This window comes from Drosophila bipectinata, chromosome 4 (assembly GCF_030179905.1).
Source record: "Drosophila bipectinata strain 14024-0381.07 chromosome 4, DbipHiC1v2, whole genome shotgun sequence".
Taxonomy (NCBI): Eukaryota; Metazoa; Arthropoda; class Insecta; order Diptera; family Drosophilidae; genus Drosophila; species Drosophila bipectinata.
The window spans coordinates 5,022,677-5,037,782 of NC_091740.1; the positions used below are offsets into that span (position 1 = coordinate 5,022,677).

Consider the following 15,106-nt stretch of genomic DNA (forward strand, 5'->3'; position numbering starts at 1 on the left):
CAGGGTCGCTGTCGTCAGGACTAGCTCTGAAGCGGAGTTTAGGAGAGCAGTCCACAAGCTGGCGCGGCTGCCATTGAGTTGAAGCCGGATGGAGGCGTTCAACGGGTCCGGTGTTAACGGATTTGATTGGATTTGATATTAATTTGAAGTTGTTTTTAATTTGAATTATATTTTGTCGTTGAATTTTTAGTCTCTAAATCTAGTCTAAGATAGCTTAGGGCGGAGCGGGAGCGAAATTCATATTCGCTCTTGTGCGAATTCGCCCACTTCGCCGCAATGGATAAGTTAGGCTTTAGATAGAGAAATAAGATCGATATATAACGTTGAAAAGGATACATCTTTTTTCGTTTTTGCGTTTTCGACATTTGTTTTTTTTTTCTTCGACAGAAGACTCAAGAGAAAGCATCCACTGGATTTACTAAATTAACTTTTTAGATTCATAGCTTGTATTTATCAAACTCCTATTGTCAAGGTTAACTTTAAAAATTTAATTATTGTCCCTAACTGAGGACAGATTGTAAATAAAACTTTCAAATGTAAAAAAGAAAAAAAAATTTCTTTATATATTATTTTTAGCAGCCACTTTTATTTTTATTGTAGCGTTGAGTTAGAGGACCGTCTTTTAAAAGTCTGACATTCAAGCATTCAAGCAGTTAAAGCATTTTAAAAATTTCCACTGAAGCCCACGTCTAGGAGTCGAGTTGGGCTATTCTTGACCACGGCAGGAAGCCTGGCGTACGCCTTACCGACTCCTGAATTGCGACGAACAGGCGTAATCCTGCGAGAAAACAATAGGCCGGCTCGTGAACTCACGAACAGTTAAGAAACCGATCGGTATGCGCTTTGTTTTTTTGGAGAAGCGGAGGCGCGACGTAATCGGGCAATTCCCGATTCGGACCCGCTAGTTCGTATACGCGGTGCTTCTTTGATGTAGCGGAGACGCGTCGCCCAGTCTTTGGCTTTTCACGGATCCTGTAGCGTGTATGCGCGCCGGTGTGCGAAGACCAGACGCAGACGACCCAAGGGTGTTTTTTTTTTGTTAGTATTGCGCCATTAAGGTGAGAATCTATCCTAGATACTATTGGCCCGTTCCAAAAGCATGCTCGATCGGCATGTCTACGTACTTTAGTCTACGTAGTCTACGTCTACGTACCCCGCACACACCACAGACCCTGCGGTACCCCTGCGGTAAAGTATTACTTCGTGGAAAAGGGTTACGTAATCTAGGCATACTCCCTAAAGCGACGTTAATTTTCAACTCTTCTTAAGTCGCCCTGTGTAGAATATATCAACCTTAACGTGATGCAGCCCACAGTTGCCCATATTGATGGTAATGTACTCCACCTTCTTTCTTCTCGTGAAGAGAACCGCTTCCGTTTTATGAGCTGCCAGGATTAGTTCGAAGTCAGACATCCATGTTGATATTCGTATTTTTGCTTCATTCGCCTTAGTTTCCACGTGCTTGATTTCCTTGGCCACCACAAGCAGGGCTAGGTCGTCCGAAAAAGCCGATGAGCTTGCATACCTCCGGTAGTTTGGTCTTGAGTATTTCGTCGAACATAATGTTCCAAAGAAGCGGTCCAAGGACCGATACTTGCGGAACACCCGCAGTCACCTCACAGGTTTTTAATCCTTTGTCCGTGTCGCAAAGTGGTATCCTGTCTGAAAGGTAGATGGATATTACTAGTTGCAGGTATTTAAGAATACCTGTCGAGAACAAGGTTCGTTGGACACATGTCCAATTAGCCGAGTTAAAGGCGTTGCGGATGTCTAGTGTTACCATCGCGAATTTCAATTGCGAGTAGCGATGGTCATCTCAAGGACTTCCCTACAGAGACATATGGGCCTGCATTCTGATGTTTCGTCTTGTTTTCTTTTGGTAGCAAAATGAGGTTCTGCCTCTTTCACTTTTTTGGAAAAGTGCCGTGCTGAAGACACTTGCTGAAGGTCCTAGCGAAGACCTCCGGTTTCTTCTGCATGGCCTGCCTGAGGACGGAATTTGCACTCCGTCTGGTGCTGGAGTCTTTCTAGCCTTAATCCTTTTTCCTCTCTTAGCTGCCTTGAACTCTTCCGTTCTGGTGGTCAGTTCCTCTGTGCCTCGTGCCCTTTGGAAGTGTCTTTTTGAGCGCAGGCAGGAAGTTCTTGATCGCTGAATGTCCTGGTTCTTCCATTTCGGTCCTGTCACCTTGGGAACCCGTTTCCTACTTACCCCTCCAAGGGTGAAGTGTATGGCAAGTGTATGGCATAACGCAGGTGATGTCGAGGATCGAACCACGCCTTGCCTTGCAATACGTCAGCTTTTGGCCACTATTGGCCAAGACCAAGTTTAGTGTCGCAAAGTGTTCTAGGAGGCTAATGCCCCTCTCGTTCGATGCTCGGCTTCCCCACTTTGAGGCCAGGCATTAAAATCTCCTCCAATGACCACCGGCGCAACCAAACGTCTTAGCGTCCATAGTTAGCGCGAGATTTCCCACCTGGGCGGGGCGTAGCAGCTTTACAATGTAACACCCTTTATTTTGGCCTGGACAAAACCTTCGCTGGATGCCCTTATGTCCTGAGGAGCCGCCCTTCGTGAGCGGTCGATGGCGCTTTGGCATTGTTCCATGTACCATGTGCCCAATCTCGCGGCATCTGAAGCACTTAATGAATCTGGTCGTTTCCCTGAGTCTGCAACGCACCCAGCCTACCTTTAGCCAGCCAGCCAGTGCTTTCCGAGCACACCCTGCAGGCAGTCTAATTCGTGTCTGCGTCTGGCCAAACGCCTTCCTTTAAAGGATATCGGTTGCTGGTACCCCGGGAGATTCCACCAGCCTTCGCATGGCTTCCGAAACATTCTCCTTTGTGGTAATCTCGTCCAGATCCCTGCACTCGATCTCTATTTTGTGCGACAAAGAGCGCACTTTCACATCACCTACCGATCAGCGCACATCACCTACCGATTTAGACCCTACCGACCAGTGCTTTGAATGCTGCTGTTTCCTCTCCTAACTTCTTCAATTGGAGAAGTAGCTCTCGCTACTGGGTCCTTCTTATCCTCAATACTGCTTCGCCCTTGACCGTGATGACCAATGCGTCCGGTTTTGGCATCTCCTTGGGCGTATTAGCTTCGATTCTAGGGCGTCCTTGCTGGCTTGAGTTGCAGGTTCCACGGGTGGCCCTGATGCCCTGGCTCCCATCTTCGTTTACGTCGCCGCCGGCGAAGTCTCCATCTTGCTTCTCTTCTTGTTGGGGGGGGTCTGGGCCTGTTCCTCTCCTTCGGGGTTCCGCTACCGGTCGAAATAGGGGCGAATTTTGCGATGTTTTCGCGGAAGCTGCCCCTTCATTTGAATTTTGGGTTGATAAGTTGCTCATTTTAGTGGCTTCCAGCTCCTGTGCCGTTGCCCTTAGGTGTTGTGCAGTCGCGACGTTGATCCCATGGTTAGCTTTGCACGCAGTGAGGGCCTGCTAGAGTTCTGAGGGTAGAGTTCAGAGCCAGATCCGCGTTGGTCGGTATGGTGCATCTGAGCCTGAACGGCCAGCTTAGTGGCGACATCTAAGGAGCGTTTTCTGGAGACTTGCCAAATTTTAGTGGGGCAGCTATTTAGCGGGAATTTACTCCACGTGCTCAGGTGCCAGAATACAGTTGTCCGTCAGACCACGGTTCGGCATCTCCAGCTCCTTTGTTCCAGTTACCTATCCCAGGCCTATACTGGTCTCAGCCCTGGTCGCTTCCTCGCTTTTTTGAAAGGGATCCCTTTCGGGCTGTGAAGAAAGGTTGCGAGTAGCTCTTTCCCTGCTTTCTTGCAAGGATATCTCCCGTCCCAGTCAGTCGTCTCTTCACAAGCCAGAGGTTGTCCCAGTAGTATTATAGGCTCCCGCTGCCGGGCGGGAGGGGGGATAGGCGTTAAGGGGTTTGGGGATGATTAGTGGAAGATTAGTCCCTGTGGGTCGTCGTGGTTGGTGAGCTGTTTATACCTGTATGAGAAAATATGAATATAACCTTATCGCAAGGCCAATCGCGCCGGCGGGTATGCTTAATTTGGAGGGCGCTTTTTTCACTGTCAGCCAATAGCTGCCAGTGCAGTGAACTTTTGGTGGGTGGCCACGCGGATTAGGGCGGGATGGGCCCGGATTAGGGCGGTTCATGGCAGGCCTCGATGTTCCATCAAAGCGCCCGCAAGCGACGAGTAAAAATAATTTAAATAAAACCAATATGTAAAATAAAAAAACAACAATTTTTTTTTTTAAATATTAAGACCAAAGAACTAGAGTTTGGTTGTTTTCCGGTGCGTTTTTGTCGTTTAGTAAAAAACCGTTTTTGTGTTTTACGAAAACTATTACGGACTTGTAATGTACTTCCATTCTAGCTCCAAGAATGATTACATCGCCAATGTAATTCATAACATTGGTAAAGGGTGCCACTAGCTGCTCGAGATGACGTTGAAATATTTCCGGTGCCAAGTTGATTCCCGAGTCATGCCATCACAATCACTACACATTTATGACTTCATTTTTCTGGGCTTCGTCATACACCACCAGTACACCTGGCATCGATAACGTGACAGTTTTCAGATGCAATCCACCTAAGTAGAGGAGTTTTGTTTCCTTTGTGCAATCGTTGTTCAATCGTAATCGAATGGGTACATTTTTTGGTAAATGGTATTAGCCTGTCTTCGTCATCGATATATTTGAATCAACCAAGCCAACTTTGTGGTTTAATTTGGTTGCGAATCCGCTATTTCAAATAATAACAAATTATGTGTAGTTATAATATTTTTATTGTTATAAAAAACCCAAGATGCACAAGTTAAATATTTTTAACAATTAATTTTAGATTAACTAATTTATACCTAAGTAGGTACTTATATACATAAATGCGCATGTGCATGAAGAGTTATTTAAATATACAGATGTTCATGGCTAAAAAAATTAAATATTCAACACATTAGTAAGTGGATTGTGTTATGTACAAATTAACAAATGTTTATAAATGCGCTGAAGAGTTTTCGGTAGAGTAACACTATTTTCTTTTTATATTTTTGAAGTGAGAAAATGTTACTTTTGCTTAATGACTATTACTTTATTCTAAGGTTACTGTTTAAGTTATTTACCATATAAGCTTATTGTTGTTTTTCGTATGCGAAGAATAACTCTATATTGATATTTTCAAAATCTTATTAGCAGAATGTAATAATATTTTAAATGTAACGAATAGAAAAGCAGCAAAGTTCTAAAATTAATAATAATATTTCGATTATGATATATAAAAATATATTGTTTTATTTTAGTCCAGTCCTCAAACAGTAATTTTAAGAACCTATGGTTGGCTCCTGGCGTATTTCTGATTTTAGCTTAACAAATTCTTTGGCTACTTCATCATTATTCCTTTGGGACAATATTCTTAAAATGGTCCAACCCGTTTCATCCATTTCAATACGTCTCATTAAGGGTAACCAGCATGCAACAGAGCCCTGAAAACCATAAAGAAATTACAGATTAAACGATGACTGAATTTTGTTTAACAAGTATTTAATAACAAAACCTTTTCTGAAACGTCTTTTAGTGGAATAACAGCTACTCCAACAAGTCGGTCATCACGGGCGAAGCAATAATCCTTAACGCAAATATGTAATTCGAAGAATTCCAGCTGTTCCTCATTTCCAATTGTACTATGTAAAGGTCATTATTAGATATTTTAATCAAAACAAGGAAGAAAAGCTAATTTTGATTGAAGCCGAAGTTTATATACCTTTGCAGTTTAGATACATGCAAATGTCGAATATAGTGGCCGATCCTTACGAAATTTGACAAATGGGACTAATTGGCAAAAATAGCACCTTAAGAAAGTCCCAACCTTGTATCTCCAAAAAAACCAGACTTCAAATCTTAAAAAAAACTAATTTTTGGCATTTCCGATAAATCAGTTATATGGAAGCTATAGGATAAAGTCAAGTGATCGTCGTGCCTTCTTATGTAATGCACTAGAGGAAAGAAGTATGAGTGAAAAGTTTGAAGTCGATAGCTTAGAAAAAAATGACCCCGAGGATGCCTAGCTTAGAGCTACCAGGTCGCAGGTTACGGTTAACGAACGGTGTTTGGTCATTGAGCGTTTTCAATGCCGTAAATAAAAAGACGAATTTGTTACTTTTGAACGTTATAAAAAATGTTTATTCCTGCATGCAGATCAAGCCGGATGATCCGCAGATAGACCGGCTATGGTGCATGCAGGGACTCAAGTAAATACAGAGAGGGCGGCCCGACTGGTCACTGCGAAGCTAAAGCTCTCGTATAATGGAGAGGGCGGCCCGACCTAGACACTGCGAGCTAAAACTCTCTATAGAAAGCTTGTTGAGTCGAGCGGCCGAGAAAGAGTCGGCTTGCGATCAACAAAGCCTTTGTACAAACTTAAGCCTAATAAATAAACATTACACTAATAATTACACTAAACATTACATAAACATTATTTAAACATTATTTAAACATTATTTAAACATAAACATTAAACGCCGTGCTGCTGCTTGACCCGACAAACGGCCTTCCTGTAAAGAGAGCGGTGAATGAAGCCATTGGCTCATAATAAAACTCTTCTCAATAAGCCCTATCTCTGGACAGCTAGCGGGTATCCGCGCCGTAGACAGTACCGACGTTGCGCTTGTGTTGCCGCCGCAAACAAGTAACCTTACACACTACCTTTTCCACACAATTTTGCACCTATCCACTTTCTATCCCAAAACACTATCTCCCGGCCGGAACTAAGAAGTTACTCAACCATCCGAGATTCAGCTTGGCCGGGGGCGGAATTTAAATTCTGCGCAGTCTTTAAAGGGGGGGTCAGAGCCTTACCCGGTGCCGTGGATCTCCGCCCGTGTTAAACATCGTGCTCATGGGACCACCATAGATAGATAATTAGATAATAATAATTATAGATAATTTAAATAATGATACAAAAAAGAATTCGGGATCTTCCAAAAAACCCAACCCAAATTCCAAGATATCGCCGAGTTAGTCCTGTCAAGGGCAAAACATGACAGTGAAGGTGGGTGTCCAGGTGAGCACACTGTACGGCAAAAGACGCTATGCCGGGTTCGCCGGACCAATTCCCTCAAGTCACAAGCATGCAAAGACTGCCAATAGCTCCACGATGTGTCTCAAAAAGGTGAAATGGTCAAGAAGCGTGCTCCCATCATATTGCATGTCAGTCCACAGCCCCAAAACGGAGGTAAAAATGGAACGACCGTAAAACAAGCGCGAGGATTTATGACAAAGGGATCACGAGCTGTTTCAACATTTCAACAAAAAATGTTTTCGCGGAGATCGCCAAAACCCACATCGGCGTTATCGACCGAGGCAACTACGAATGGAGGATTCCAAGGGACAAGTGAAAGTGGGTGGGTGCCGCCCTAGCCATGAAGTGCTTTAAGTTCATGGTCAAAGAACGGGGCCCCGCATATGTCTGTAAAGACATGGGGCTCCTACAGAGGAGCGTCAAGGTTGTGGACGTCAAGGACGATGAGTGGTCAGAGGAGCTATTACAGTTGGCGGTAATGTCGCTCGGAGAGTTTTACGAGGGCAACAGACTCGTGGCGCTAAACTAGTGTCCCCAGCTTCCCCAACGTATTTTCCCGAACGCTCGTCCCCTAGCGAGGGTATGAAACCCGCTATACATCAAGGAGCCGAGTCATATCCTCACAATACACCAAAGTTTTAACCCGCACCTTCCCATGATGGACTGGCATGTGGCGAAGGTTGATCAAATGGAGGGACCAACGACTGAGGCCACACATGGGAGCTAAGCTTCGGCTTAGCTTCGGCTAACCGTAAAGGTGCACAGATCCGACTCCAGAGGCAACGCATGTCTAGCGAAGATCCTAAGAAACTGACCGCCGAGATCGAAGCCTCAGATTCCGAAAAAGCTACAACACTGACACCTTTTTGTTTTGCTCCATGGCAGCAAATCGAATTTATCCCGCCGACATCTCCGACAACGAGGTGGAAGACACAATGGTGGAGGGATATTCAACAGATGTTCTTGTGGATTCTGCAAATAAGCCTTCATCACTGAAAGGCAGCCTCGGCTGCTCCATTTGATTTAGGATAGAACCGAAATAGCCCTGGTCCAGGAGCCCTAGTTAATAGGAAGAAGGGACTCTGGTCTAAGGGCCAAGGGTTCCATCTAAGATCACACCGAACAATGGTGCTTCGATCACACAGAAAGGGTTAGAATTCTAAAAAGTTGTCTGTTCAGAGACATTGTTACATATTATGTAATTCGATCACTTGAAAAATCGGTCAACAGTTATTTGCAAGCTTTGAAACTGAGAGACTAGTTTGCGTAGAAACAGACCGAGAGACGGACAAGCTTGTATCGACGCAAGGGATGATCCGGGTCAAGAATATGTACTCTTTATCGGTTCGGAGATGTTTCCTACGAAGATTTGCACACTTTTGAGCCAAATTATAATTATAAATTAATTTATAAAATTTAAATTATAAATTATTATTATAAATATTAAAAAATAATACCATCTGCAAGGGTATAAATATAATTATTATTCAGAATGCTTATAAAATTTCGTTTTTTATACCACAATAGTAAAGAGTGTAAAATTTGTTGGCACTCTGTAAAGACTTAAGAGTCTTAAAGACTTTGGCTATTGGCTGTCAGCTAACGGGTACAACTGGTGGACCAACGCGCAAGCGTTATAACTGTGTACATCGCTGGTAGTGCGATTATAATCTTCACGGAAACAGGTTCCGATACGGTGATGTTTCTACCGTGGATGCTCGCTTACGTTCCTGGAGATCGTGGAGCCGAAGGTGGAGCGCCCGAAGGGAAAAAAAGTTGTTATAACCACAGCTGGCAAAAAGAGCGTTCGCCAAAGTAATGAAGAGCCGAACGCTCATTAGAGTCCTTGACATGGGATCCTAGAATGATCTGATCCCCAAGGGCCTTTGCGCTAGGTCTTTAACGAGCTGCACGGGCGCTTCATAGAGGAGATGGGGAGCAGCGGAGGACCAACAGAAGATATCTTAGATGAAAGCTGGTACCACGTAGCATCAATGTGATAGCTAGGTCGAATGCGCGATCTGAATGCCTATAAAATCGAATTATAGCCACGCTGGGAGAGGCTTACCTGGGGAAAACTGAAGGCGGTTGACTGACGAGATCCCCAGCAAGCCAAAGGCACGTGGGTGGCATACAGAAAAGCCAGCTGACCCTAACACCATCCTGGTGATGTTGAAGTTGTGCAACCCGGCACTCCCTACGGCGGAATGGAAGGTCGCCAAGGTGGAAAATGAAATTAGAATCCGGAGGCAGATGGAACTCACGTTGAATGAAAAAAGATCCAGGACAAGCCGGATACCGAATAAATAACGGCTTCGAGCACGCGTCAGTCCGGATATATAAGTCGGATGCTAGGAGCAAAACCCGAGGATTTGAGCTGGAGGCAGACGTCTAGGAACCAGACTTGAACAAAGGGGCACCCTGAAAGAATTTCGGTTGAGGTGGAGGACATTTTGGAGGGGATATCCATCTCCATTTTAAATCTCGGATAAATGCGTCTTTTATAGGCGTCAGGATGAAGGAGGACTTACTGCTGAACTCAGAGACAAAGTAAAGGTTACGGTGGTGGAGAATCTCAAGGATATCTCTGGCAATGTTGCAGATATACATCAACCACAGCAAGGCGGCATTAGCTGCACTCCTACTCCATTTTACCGAGAGTGGAGCTGATGTAGCTCTCATCCAGGAACACTGGGATCCTAGAAAACAAGATTTTTGGATTGGGCGTCGGAGTATAGGCTCTGCCAAGCCGATACAACTTGTAAAAGCGAGCTTGTTACCTGTTACTAATAAACTGAACCTTTTGTTGCTAACTAATTTTAGCAATGAAGATTATGTAGCCGCAGCATTAGAGAGCTCAAGGGGCCTCTAATGGTATACTCGGCGTACATGGGCCACAACTAAGAGGCCACCCCTACCTCTAAAGGCCTCTCACCAACGCAAACTTCCCAGGATACGCCAAGAAGAAGACAATCCAGGAAATGCGGAGCCCAGTGGGCTGGAGTCTACTCGAATACGTCCTAAGTAATTGGAATCTAAGTTGGGCAATAATCAGTATTAAGCTCATTAAATCTCCAGGCCCAGATGTCATCTTCCCCGCCTAATTAACCAAAGCCGGGAGCTACTCTGCGAAAGGCGTGCCAAAATCGTGGCTGTTAATTAAGGATGTCTTCATACCTAAAGCAGGAAAACCCTCGCACTGGTTCTCAAATGACTTCAGACCAATAAGTCTTTCTTCATTTCTCCTTTAGACTATGGAAATGAGCATTAACATCCACATCTATCTGATCAATAACCCAAATCATATTAACCCAAATCATATTTCGAGTTCATAGCACGCGTATATAAAGGGCCTATCCATTGAAACAGCTCTTCATGATAATTCTACGTTCGTCGAAAAGGCTATTAGTAACAAGCAGCATGTGCTTATTGCTTTTATAGACATTGTGGTTTGACTTTTATAGACTGTGTGGTAATGAAAGCACATTGAAGAGAGCACACTGTTGTTCCGAAGCGCTAGCCAAATTGCACTGACTTGTTTGGGGAAAAGCGTTATAACTTCAACATTTTCCATAATTTCCTAATTAAGTTGGTCTCGTTTTATTCAGAATTAACAAGACAATATTGATATGTGTCAAAAATGATATCATTTCTTGGAAGTTGTACCGAAAAAATGGCGTCAAAGTCCGAAAAACACTACGAAAATTCAAAAATGTCAGTTTCTTGCGTAAAAATTTTATACTTTTTGTTTAAAAAAGTTAAAGATCTATTTTTTTTTTAAGTTTATTATACCAAATATTTTTTTAATTGGTTTTAAATAAGGGTTGGCCTACTGTACCCGATAATTGCAATACATATGCGATCTTAGCTGCAAGGCTATATCAACATCAGCTCCGCCCGAAGTTAGCTTTCTTGTCTGGATTTGTTTTTTATTAAACTTATTATAAAATATTGATTATTCAAACAATTGTGGAAAAAAATTATTGCCGTTTGGCCTTTATCTTCCTCAAATAATATTTAAATAATAAGGGTTCTTATATTTGTTTCAAGAAACATTTACCAATTAAAATATTTTAAAAAGTTATAATTAGAGAATTCGTTTTATTAGCTTACAAGCTGAATGACTCATTATATTTCGGTGACCAATTATTAGACTTTGACTTTGTTGCGAACTTCCTCTTTTTTTCTTGGAGATGGGGTCCGATTAAATTTATTTCCACAAACGGTCTAAACATTCCCGAAGGTATTTGCCATTTAAGATCGTTAGCTGCAACCACTAATTTTAAGGTAAAATATTATTAAAAGTATTTATATACTTATTATATGATAAGATAGTAACAACTTTAAATAGTTTACCTTTTACGTTTACTTTGTGTTCTCCCGTGCCTGGATGAGAGAACAAGTCGATTTGTACGGAAATTTCGCCAACACTTTCTTCTGCGTTTTCAGGATCTACTGCATTATATAAAATAAATAAAATAAATCAATAAAACTGAAGATAGTTCCTATAAAATTTAACAATTAAAATTTATCCGTTTTTAGGGCTAGCGGAACGCTTTAATATTGAAAAAAAGTCATAAGAGTTATAAAAGAGGAAACACTTTTGTTCTCCGGGCCAAATTTTTTCTTTGCTGGTCTCCCAAACAGCCCGGACAGCCAAAAAGGCGCCGGACAAGATTCACACTTAAGGGGGGACATCTGAGTAACAAGCCAAAAAAAAGCGGATTTTCTGGAAATTTTTTTGGTCAAATCAAAACAGCTAATCGAAAATTTGTAAATGAGGTTTTATTAAATTATATAAATTGTATATAAAATAAAATTGTAATACACAATAAAATTGTTTAATAAATCGAAAACAAAATGGCGGCCCTGCAGCCCTTATTCGTAGGCCCTATTTTTTTAAAGGAGGTCCATGGCCGAACGCCTAACGTCCTTAATTTTTGATCTAGAACAAAAAATCAAGTTTGGTTAGTTTCTGTATCTCAACGGCTATCGACACACGTAGGATTTTTTCGATATATTGATTTTTTGCAAAATAGTGAGTGGTTGAACAAAATTTTCAATTTTCACTAACAAAAAACGTCACAAAATTGTTGATAAAAAAAAAGTAAGCAAAATACAAAAAAAATGTGTGTCGATAGACATAGATATTCTGAGTATACTGTCAAAATTTTAGATCGATAGGTTAAGAGCTGTTCGAGTTATGTGTTCGGCCAACTCAAAAAAAGTGGTTTCGAGAAAAACGCGTTTAAAGTTTTAAGTACTGTGGGATATACCTGTGAGGCATCGCCGCAGAATGAAAAATTTCGACACTTAGACACTTTTGTCGGACTCTATCTTTTGATATGAGACCAATTTCATTACAAAATTATGAGAATTGTTGAAGTTATAACGCTTTTCCTAAAAAAAGTCAGTGCAATCCTGTTAGCGTTCCGGAGCAATAGTGTGCCCTTCCATTTCGCTTATTCCTTTCTTTTACACACTTTTACTCCGGATCGCTAGTAAAATTGCACTGACTTGTTTTGGGAAAAGCGTTAAAGCTTCAACAATTTTCATAATTTTGTAATGAAATTGGGCTCGTTTTATTCAAGATTAATGAGACAATATTGATATGTGTCAAAAATGATAGCATATCTTTTAAGTTGTACCGAAAAAATGGCGTCGAAGTCCCAAAAACACAAACAAAATGTCAAAATGTCAGTTTCTTGTGTAAAAATGTTATCCTTTTTGTTTAAAAAAATGTAAGATCTTTTTTTTTTCAAAAGCTACAACATGTAACTATTAAAAAACATCGGAAATTTTAAAATCGGTTTAAAGTAACGCGTGTAGGAATTTTTAGGCGCAAAAAAATTCACGAAAAAGTTTTTTTTCCAAATAAATCAAGATTTCGAAGGTGTTAAAAATATTTCAAACACGGTTATGTGTTATATTCAGGGACTGCAAATAAGAATTATGAGAAAAAAAAAATAGAACCACAAAAAAGCTTTTGTGGGGAGTGGGAAAAGGACACATATACCATTATTTAACGGTAAATCCAAAAGAACAAAAAACTTTTACTTCGATTTCTATTGTTAAAATTGAAATATTACTCTTATTTTCAATTTGTATAATAATAATTAAGAATAAGAAATATTTTTCAATTTTTACAAAAAAAAAAAAATAACAATAAAAATGATGATTTAATTTTTATTATAAAAATTATATTGTTTGTAGGGGGGCGTTGATTCCGCAAAAGACTCCGGAATTGGGGATGAAATGAAAAGTCGGGGGCGTCTTCAGTAATTTACAAAAGAAGCGCGTTCAGCTTTATTGGCTGCGTACATCGAATTAAAAACTTAACTTAGAAAGAAAACAAGGCAAAAGTAACAAGGCAAAAAAGAAAAAATACGATCGACGACGGCCGACGAAGGAGCGAGAGCGCAAAGAGGGGCGAGCGCGGATGCGCTCTTCAGCGCGGGTGCGCTCTTCAGTGCTGGTGCGCTCTTAAAGTTGCGGCACAACGGCCCCTCACGTCAACATCCTCCCCCCCTTGCAATCGCTCGGGTTGCAACAGATCCCTCGTCGCTAGCTATGCGTCACTGCAGCTAGAGGGCGTACACGGGTCGATGAAGGCCCCCGTGTCGAAAATCCGGGTCCCGATGTTGACGCTGTTCCGTCTCAGCAGCGACGATAGGATGGGCGCAGCGAGCGCGTCCTGCGGGGGCCCTCGAGGAGAGGCGGAAAGTTGAAAGTTGCGCGGATGACGCGGGCGGAAGAGCGGTGGACGGCACCCGATGAGTGGCGGACGAAAGCAGTGGAGCGCTTGACGACTGCCAGCCAGTGGCGGAAGAATGCCGAGGAGTGGCCGACGAGCGCCGGGAAGTCGATGGCCGTGGATCGGCTTGTGAGTGCCGGAAAATGGCGGACGCAGGGCGAGAAGCACCCGAACCGCGCCGGGAGTTGGTGGATGACGGCCGACGAGAGAGCGAGATACCCCGTGTACTGTCTCCCGTGGGCGGTGACCGGTGCTCCTTGGTCCCGGGGTGCAGCAGCGTGTGGTGATCTTGACCACACGTCATACAGCCGTCCCCACGCCGACAGGATCCGTCGGAGTGCTCGTGGGCCAGGCAGCTCGAGCAATAGCGGTTCACGAGAACCGCTCGGAGCCGCTCCTCGGCACTAAGGCGTAGGAAGCGCCGACACTTCTTCAACGGATGGATCCCATTGCAGACTCGGCATCGGTAGGATAGTGTACCTCGAGTACATCTGCTCTCCAGTGACGGGGCGTTGCGTGGGCGTGGCGACATCGTGCTCAATATGACCTTGGAATCTAGAATTAGGCCCGGATCAGTCGGATCATCAGCTGATTGCCACCGTGCAGCGTGATGCGATGTGTAAATCGAAGGAGTCGTAACAGAATTATGCTCGCATCCTGAATCAAAACCCTGAACCAGTGAGTCCCCGAGGCTGCTGGCAACTCGTGCGGAAAAAACAGACACGCTGCGGGGGTTGGCTGGAGATAATGGGCCTGTCAGCATCCATCCGAAAATGGTCTCCTGACCGATAAGCGACCCGCAGATGTTAGCCTTGGAATTACCGAGGAGAATGGACGGAAGAATGTCAGCTCCTAATAACACATCGACATGGGAGCTCTCAAAGAAGTTGGGGTCCGCCAGGGGAATGTCGGGCAGCCCCTTGAGACGATCTCGTGAAATCGGATATGATGGCAGATTTCCTGCCAACTGCGGAAGAACATAAGCCGCAGTCTCTAATTGTAGCCCGGGTCTAGACGGCGACCGAATGGAAAAATGGCACAATTTAGTAGACTGCGCGGAAATGGTCTGATTGAGGCCGGAAACTTGGGCTTGAATCGTCTTGAAGGGAGGCTTGACGAGGTTGAACAGTCGTTCCGTTATGAACGTCGCTTCGGAGCCTGAGTCTATCAGTGCTCGTGCCTGGACGGTGCACCCCAAATGGCACACGTTGATAAGGGCCGTGCCCAGTAGGACGGCTTCTGACCTGGAAGCGAAACACACCTGCACATTCGACTGATCCTCTGAGCCGTTTGTTGACGTAGGCGGA

General features: G+C 43.3%; 2 protein-coding genes across 2 annotated transcripts in view; both read right to left on the minus strand.

The window, feature by feature from the left end:
- Positions 1-1,254: 1,254 nt before the first annotated feature.
- On the minus strand, positions 1,255-1,783 carry LOC138926881 (uncharacterized). The gene is made up of 3 exons (XM_070282485.1): positions 1,735-1,783; positions 1,459-1,662; positions 1,255-1,385 (listed from the first exon to the last, which is right to left on the minus strand). The coding sequence occupies exons 1-3, from the start codon at positions 1,781-1,783 to the stop codon at positions 1,255-1,257; spliced, it is 384 nt and encodes a 127-aa protein (XP_070138586.1).
- A 2,951-nt stretch (positions 1,784-4,734) lies between these two features.
- unc-13 overlaps positions 4,735-15,106 on the minus strand; it is a gene marked incomplete at its 5' end in the record, with an annotated part of 135,131 nt that continues 124,759 nt past the window's right edge. Inside the window, 4 exons of the mRNA XM_070282486.1 lie at positions 4,735-5,450; positions 5,522-5,648; positions 11,159-11,321; positions 11,402-11,500. Of these exons, the coding sequence (XP_070138587.1) occupies positions 5,289-5,450; positions 5,522-5,648; positions 11,159-11,321; positions 11,402-11,500 (551 nt within the window). The remainder of the gene's footprint in view (positions 5,451-5,521; positions 5,649-11,158; positions 11,322-11,401; positions 11,501-15,106) is intronic.